Genomic DNA, 8,003 nt, shown 5'->3' on the forward strand with positions numbered 1-8,003 from the left:
CGAGGCTACAGGGGAGTAAAAGCTGCTTCTACCAAAGCCTAACCCAAGTGGGATGGCACAAGGAGCTGTTCCTGCTCTTTGTGCCATCCCACAAAGAGCCTGCTTCTCACATCTCACCTGCTTCCAGCAGGTCTGGAAGCGCTATAAAAATATGATACAGCAATTTTATATTAGAAAAGCAAAAGGTTTGTGCTAGTAAAATACAAATCAGAAAAACTGCAACAAAATAATCCCCTGGGGTTGTTGGGGAGCAGTTCACCTGAAGCACAGCAGAAAGGGAACAGCAGAGTTGGAAGGGTCATGCCTGTGGCGGCTCAGCGCTGGCCTCAGGAAGGAAGTGTTGGAACAGTGGTTTTGTGGTGGGAAGTCACAAGTTCAGCACTTCCCCTCTGCTTCTGGCAAAGATTTGTGTCTGTGTGACCAGCAAGGACGTAGCAGGGGCCGAGGAAGCAGCTGGGACAGGGCACCCTGCACCATGGACACAGCTTCTGCCAGGCCTCTTTGGATAAGAGTTAATTAAATATGCAACTTGTAGAGAATTTTTCCATTTATGTGACCAAGCATTTGTGCTTAGAAATGCTGTCTCCTGTGTGCTTCGGTTTGGACTGTAGTCACAGCAAAGATTCTTCTTGTTTTTGTTGTTTTTTTGCTTCTTACCTTTCATAAGTGACTTTTCTGTGGGTACCCGCATAGGATATGGAATAGTTAACAGGAAAAGAGGATTACATCGAGTTTCATTTGCACTGGTTTTCTCCTCTGTCCCCGGCAGTAGCAGCTTTGCTGCGGTACAAAGCAGTCCCTGTGCAGTGGCAGATTTATGCCACAGGGGAGAGTCCTCTGCACATCACATCCCTGCCACGCCGGGCACACGGGGATTCTGTCACATAGCTGTCCTTCCGACGGATCACTTTAATCCTATTGCGTTTTTAATTACTGTTTCACAGTCACAGGCTCCCATGTTGTGTTTTTGTCTTTGTAAAAGAGAAAACATAAAAGATAAAAGGACTTTTTTTCACCTATGAAGTCTTCAACGCCACTCGGGACTAGGCACTCTCCATTTTTGTGTTCATTGTGCTGGAGGTCTGACCTCTGGCTTGTGGCTGCAGCTTGTATTATTTGCACTGGCTTAGCAAATAAATATTGATCTCTTTCATTTCCAACTTGTGTTTCTTCATTACTTTGGAGTTTCCTCCCGTACTCCTGGAGAGAATAAATGATTTATCTTATTTTTCTTCTTTTTTTTTTCCTTTAATTCAATGCAATGATGCCATGCCTTAAAGGCAGGAGGCATGAACTTGTTTAATTTTCAAGTGGATCCTCTCATGTCACTGCTGGCAAACACATGCATCTCCAGGGGCTCATGCCTAAGTGTGCTTAAAAACCAGAGATTAAAAGAGATATTCTCAAAAACAGGCCTTCCCCTTAAAATTCCACAGTAAAACAGAGATTTGACTTCTCCAGCTTCCCAAGTGTAAGGTTATGGAGAACATGTGTATGGCATCACAACAGCGGCTCTGCTGCTTTGTCATCAGCACTGGACAATCCCAACAGCCACAACTGATGGCCCCAAAAGAGAGAAAAGGCACCCAAATTGTCCCCCAGAGCAAGAGGAGGCAGCTGATAACTGCAAGGGGCTGTGACAGAGCCACATGGTGCAGGGGCAAAGTGCTGCTGCTCCCTGCTTCTTTCACAGTAAAACACAACAAACACATCAAAGTTCCACATGCTCCATGTGCATGAACACCACCCTAACCCAGAGCTGCTCCTGGGTGGGAAAATGCAGCACATTCTGCTGTCAGCTCCCACCAGAGGGCACCAGCCTGCAGAGCTGAGCATCTGCATCGGCTTCTCACCACCTTCATCAGCTCTCTGGGGCTCTGGGAGCAGCTTCCCCATGGGCTGTGACCCAGAGGACAAGGCAGGTGGGAAGGGATGGCTGGCGAGCTCAGGGCATGGCCAGAGCCAGCTGCTCTGCCTGCACTGCTCTGGTGGAGATCAGAAAATGTTGGTGCTCAGGAAGTGCCGAGTTCCGGGACAGCTGTTCACTCCCAGCCCACGTCACCCAGACACACGGAAACACGAAACTCAGTCAGATGCGTTGGGAAAGGTTGCGCAACCTTATCTCGGGTGTCCCCTGAGACCTGGGGCTTGGCCCAGGACTCTTCATACCAGGAAGCGAGCTGCTGTAAACAAGGAAAGCACAAGGCTCTCAGAGCAGCTGGACACTCCCTGAGAAGCTGAAACTGGGACGTAGCACGGTGAGGACACCTGGGAAGGAGGGAGCAGGGTCATCCTGGGAGATGGGTTTGTGAGAGCTGCATGCTTAAACTGCCAAGTTTTAATCTCAATCCCACAAATCTCATTTCTGTCCTTTAGACAAGGGCATGGAGCACTGGGGTTTAGTGAAGTACTGAGGGGAATCTGGAGGGGAAGGGGGAAGCTGGGGGTGTTCTGGTTCATGGTGGGTTTGTTTTAAATCAGATGAGAGGGAATATTTCAGTTTAATCAAGAAGGGGTTTAATCCTTTCTGAAATCTGGGAAAGCATGAGTCTGAATGTAGCCCCAAGAGCAGGCTGCAAAAGCCACTCCTTGCTGTCCTGTGTTTGCACCCACAGCTGTGCCAGCACATCACCCATCTCCCCCTGGCCCTGGGGGCCTCAGTGGTGCCCTGTGAGCTCAACCTGCCTGACCTGCTGTGGGACACGTCCCTGCAGACCCCCAGCATCCAGCCATGCTGCACTTCCTCTGGGACAGCATCTCCCTCCAGACATTCCTCATCTTTCTCTTCATCTTCCTGCTCGTCGCAGACTACGTGAAAAACAGAAATCCAAAGAATTTCCCTCCCACCCCCCTCCGCCTGCCCTTTTTGGGGCACCTCTACCTCGTAGACTTCAAAGATCCTAGGGTCACAGTGCAGAGGGTACGTAGATGGTGAGCAGCACGAGGAAGGGATGGAGGGATGGCAGCTACACATCCCCAGCCATGCAGGGAAAGGGATAACCCAAACCCCACAGGTAGTGGAGGCAGGCAGGAGGTTTGCCCTCATCGGTGACATTTACCTGAGTACAAGCAGGGTGACAAGTGCCGGGTGATTCCATGGGCAAAGGTCACAGCATGATCCCACAGGTGCAGTCACAGATGTACAAACCCAACAGGTCCGAGGGGGGGCTGGAATGGGGTGAAACAAAAACTGGAAAAACATGGGACTCCTGGTGAGGTTTGCTTGATTTATGGCCAATTAACATAATCCCAATCACTGATTTAGGAAAAGAGGAAAAAAAAACCTGCCCTCAGGCAGAGTGCACACATTTTGTCTCCTCTCCCACTCTTCCCTTATTTTTACCCATGTCCCCTGACAGGGGTGTCTTGGTCTCACCAGGAACATCCATTGCAAATGAAAACCCCTTTTGTTTATGTCCCCTCTCAGATAACTAAAAGATATGGTGACATCTTCGGCATGCACATGGCTGGCATGAAGGTTGTGATGGTAACTGGGATGCGGTTGGTAAAGGAAGTGCTCGTAAACCAAGGGGACAAGTTCCTGGAACGCCCTGACCTTCCCGTTGATGAGGGGATCTTCAAGAAGACTGGTGAGTTACCCCTCAAGACGTGCCTCGGCTGTAAGGTCCAAGCCCCGACCCTGCAGAGGGCTGAGTCAGCTGGACACAAGGCAGAGCCCTGGAGCTTTTCTCCCTCAGTGGGAGATGGGCCCTGGCTCACAGGGGTGTTCCTGACAGGACTGATCTCCTCCACTGGGCACCTGTGGAAGGCACAGAGGAGGTTCACCCTGACCACGCTCCGGAACTTCGGCCTGGGGAAGAGGAGCCTGGAGGAGCGCATCCAGGAGGAGTGCCAATACCTCGTGGATGTGTTTAGGGATGAGCAGGGTGAGTGCCATGGCCCTTAGCAGCTGTGAGGGCAGGAACTGGTAGGGCCTGTTATAATGTCACTGCATACTGAAAAATACCGCACCTTGCAAGCGATGCCACAACACTGCCAGCATCCCTGCTCCTTCCTACAGGTGCTTTGCCTTCCAGCTGGCTGGGGAATGCAGCCAGGCAACACCCACAGCATTATTCACAGCCCACCTTCAATCTACTCCTCTCTGGGAAATACCGTGTGTGCATAAATGCTGATGTTTCCAATGAATTCAAATGACATTCTGCAGACCTTGTTTTCAGACATAAACAAACATCTCCATAAGCTGATCAAACTGGGACCACTGGGGTTGTCCTGCCAAGCTTGGCCAGCTCATGGGGTCAGCCGGGCACCCCAGGAAAGCACTGACATAGGACAGTGCCCATTAGGGGCCACTCATTTCATTCATATTTCTTGACTACTTTACCTCTGACATGTGTTTTCTTCTTTTCTGAGAAGAATGGAAGAGAACTGATCTTTCTCTTCTCCAGGGAATCCTTTCAACCCTCAGTTGAAAATCACTAATGCTGTTGCAAATGTCATCTGCTCCCTCATCTTTGGCAATCGGTTTGATTACCACGATGAGGATTTCCAAAGACTGCTGAAGCTGATGAATGAAATGACTGCTCTCCATGGAGCTGTCTCAACCCAGGTACAGTCCTCCTGCCACGAGCTCAGGGCATAGTTTCTTCTCTGGAGTCAATCTTAAAGTCACCATGTTGTCATCACCAGGGCTGTCATTCCCTGTTCCTTTGCACAGGGTAGATTTGCCTGTCATTTCTTTCTTCCTTCTGTTTAAGTTGAGCCATGCTCACACTGCTCTCTCTCATCCAAAATCACTTTTCCTGCCCACAGATTGCCAACCTGCCTGCTGAAATAGTGGGTTACACACAAGTTACCCCATAATGAGAATTCTGCTCTTCTGGAGCTGAGCTGTTTCCACCAGCTCCAGAAATTCAGCAAGAGCAATCGCAGGCTGAAGTCTTGATGTCAGAAAAGTTTTTAAAGTCCTTTATTCAACTTGTCTTTCTCCTTTTGTATTCAAAGCTGTACAACAATTTCCCATCTATAATGAAGTATTTACCGGGAGCCCACCAAACAATTTTTAAATACTGGACGGTTTTGGAAAATTTTATGCAAGAGCAGATCAACAAACACAAGGAGGACTGGAACCCCTCAGAGAGCCGGGACTACATCGACAGCTACCTGCTGGAGATCTCCAAGGTCAGCAATGGGAGAAAACCCTCCTGGAGTGGGGCTTAGAAACCAGAAGGGATGGGAAATGAGCCCAGATTCTCTGAGCTGCCTGTGTAGCCTTTTATGAGCTCAGGACAGACGTCAGGTTCAGCCACCCATCAGCAGGATGGGCATGTGAGGGGTCAGCAGCATCTGCCAAAATCCTTGGGGTGGTCTGGACCAAGCCTGGTGCCAGGACACCCTCACTGTTCCTGTGGCACTAACACTCCTTTTCCTGAAGGACCACGACAGTAACGCCTTCCAGGAGGAGCACCTTGTGGCCTGTTCACTTGACTTGATGTTTGCTGGGACTGAGACCACGTCCTCAACTCTCCGATGGGCTTTGCTGTTTATGGCCATACATCCAGAAATTCAAGGTACAATTAACAAAAACATATTTTGCCTTGCTTTTATCCCTCAAAGCTTTGTGAGAGACCAGTTGGGAGCGTCCGCACACTCACGTAAGAGGTCCCTTGGTAGACCCTTACAGCAATACCCTTGTATTGTTCCAAGGGTTTTTCCCTGGGCTCATTCCTGCTCTTTCCCAGCCCGGGTGCAAGCCGAGATCGATGCGGTCATTGGGCAGGCACGGCCACCAGCCCTGGAGGACAGGAACAAGCTGCACTACACCAATGCTGTCATCCACGAAGTGCAGAGGAAAGGCAACGTTATCCCTTTCAACGTGCCAAGAATGGCATCAGAGGACGCTTACGTGGATGGCTACTACATCCCAAAGGTAAACTCCAGAGTGCTGGGAAGTGCTGGCACTCCAGGGACACTCCCAGCTCCCCAGGCACAGTGCCATGCCAGGTCCCTCCTGCGCAGACACTGTCCCTGCCGTGTCCAGAGTTCACTCCTGCTGAACATGGATTTTTCCATCCAAAGTTCTCCAGCTCCCTGAATAGTGCCCCACCCCACACATGCCTTTGAGGCACAGCTCCCAGCTCTTACAGGGACTTTAGCCCAAGCTTACAACAGATAAAAATGATGCTGATGAGGGAAAATGCAGTTACATAACTGCACCTCCAAACAGACAGGAAGTAGAAAATCTGGGCTTGCAGTGGGATGTTGCACAAATAATTTCAGTAGAATTTGACTAAGGATGTTCTTCCTGGAGAGGAGACTGGAAGATAAAACTGCCCCTCCTGCTGTCAGTGCCAGAGAAGTATGATTTATTTTTCTTTTTTCCTCTTAGGGCACTATTATGATGACAAATTTAACCTCTCTGCTGTTTGACAAGAATGAGTGGAAAACCCCTGACACTTTTAACCCTGAGCATTTTCTGAAGGATGGGAAGTTCTGGAAAAACGAGTATTTTCTACCATTTTCTACAGGTAAGATTTGCTGAATTATGGTGCATGTGGGCTTGAGTTTCCAACTGCAGGGTGGAGACAGAGAGGAAAACAGCAATGGAAAGGGCAGATGCACCCTGGAGGTGCTGCTCAAAATGCTCCCATTGCCTCCCGAAAGCACCACGTGCACAGAAGAGAAATGAGGAGGAATAAAAGAACATGTAAATTCCAGAGATCTTAGGAACATCTTCACTGAGGCCATTGCTCTGCTCCCCATGGCTGAGCTCACCAGGGGCCTCATTGTGGCCACCACAGGGTTCCCCAGGCAGCAGCTTCCATGGGGAAGTTGCTTTTAACCCCTGCCTTTACACCAGCACCAACATCTCCTCCTCTCTTTGGTGAGCTGCCCCAGCATGGGCACATCCAGGTCATGTGTGTGTGTAAAAAGCATGCAGGCCATGCTGTAATGCCAAAGTATTCTTGGGAAGCTTGGTTTGGATTGAAAAACTCACCCAGGAATGGGGTAGCACAGCTGGACCATGGTCCTAAGGGCAGGCAGAAGCATTTTCAGCAGCAAAAGCACACTCTGAGGATGCTGTGGGTTCTGTCTCCACAGGGAAGCGTGCCTGCCTGGGCGAGCTGCTGGCCCGTTCTGAGCTCTTCCTCTTCTTCACCTCCCTGCTCCAGAAATTCACCTTCCAGGCACCCCCGGGCACCACGCTCAGCCTCCAGCCCCTGATGGGCATCACAATGGCCCCACAGCCCTACAAGATCTGTGCTGTGCCTCGCTAGGGGAGCCTTGGCCACCACCCTCACATGGAAAATCCTTTGTCAGGGCTGCTGAAAACAAGCCCTTGACAGCTCTAGTGGGAGGCTGGGTGGTTTATTTCTTTCAAAGCAATTGTAAAATCATTTTTTTCACAATTAGATCTTGAACTCTGTATCCCACGATGGTGCGGTCATGGGATCAGCCTGGGAGCTTCCAGGGCATTATTAGGCTTGCTCTATGGCACTGTAAATTAATGAGGGGCTTGGGGATTTCCTAATTTTGAGATGGATGGCCATGGTTCATCTTGGCAAAATGAGGGACACTAGATACTGCACTGTGGAGCCACCCACTATGGCTGATTACAGTGGGAGAGCAATACCAGCCTTTGTTTTATAACATCAACACATTAATTAATTTGACATTTCCTTAATATGTACTTATATAAATAAAAAGTCACTCTCTAACTTGTCTCATACAAAATAAATCTTTATCAAAGCATTTCTGTCATCAAGTGTTCTGCAAAGTGAAGACCAGCACAGGCCATGTCCAGCAGGGGCTGCAGGCTTTGGCCATGCCCTGTGTCTCTGCCCCTGCACTGCAGGAGGTTGGCACTGTAAAAGCAAAGGCAATTCCTACAGAAGTGATGGAAAAAATGATCCTGGCAGCACAGCTAGAATTGCAATATGCAAAATCCTCTCTGTTTACCTGCCCAGCATCATGAGTGGCTGCTGTGTCCGAGGGCAGTGGGGTGAGCTCCAGCAACACACAATGCAGTTCAGCTGCACTCA

At 49.6% G+C, this 8,003-nt stretch overlaps 1 protein-coding gene across 1 annotated transcript; it reads left to right on the top strand.

Moving 5' to 3' along the window:
* Positions 1-2,106: 2,106 nt before the first annotated feature.
* LOC115906127 (cytochrome P450 2J2-like) lies at positions 2,107-7,699 on the top strand. Its single transcript, XM_030953059.1, has 10 exons — positions 2,107-2,258; positions 2,616-2,920; positions 3,428-3,590; positions 3,738-3,887; positions 4,410-4,570; positions 4,966-5,142; positions 5,396-5,531; positions 5,703-5,890; positions 6,350-6,488; positions 7,063-7,699. Exons 2-10 carry the CDS (start codon positions 2,732-2,734, stop codon positions 7,236-7,238), a joined length of 1,479 nt encoding a protein of 492 aa, XP_030808919.1. The 5' UTR covers positions 2,107-2,258; positions 2,616-2,731; the 3' UTR covers positions 7,239-7,699.
* The last annotated feature ends 304 nt before the right edge of the window (positions 7,700-8,003 follow it).

Source organism: Camarhynchus parvulus, chromosome 8 (genome assembly GCF_901933205.1).
Source record: "Camarhynchus parvulus chromosome 8, STF_HiC, whole genome shotgun sequence".
NCBI lineage: Eukaryota > Metazoa > Chordata > Aves > Passeriformes > Thraupidae > Camarhynchus > Camarhynchus parvulus.

Bases quoted from the DNA above. Each gene is read 5' to 3' on its own strand.
- LOC115906127 (XM_030953059.1), top strand. From the start codon at position 2,732: ATGCTGCACTTCCTCTGGGACAGCATCTCCCTCCAGACATTCCTCATC. The intron at 2,921-3,427 runs GTACGTAGATGG...GTCCCCTCTCAG, and splicing joins CTAGGGTCACAGTGCAGAGG to ATAACTAAAAGATATGGTGA. The intron at 5,143-5,395 runs GTCAGCAATGGG...CTTTTCCTGAAG, and splicing joins ACCTGCTGGAGATCTCCAAG to GACCACGACAGTAACGCCTT.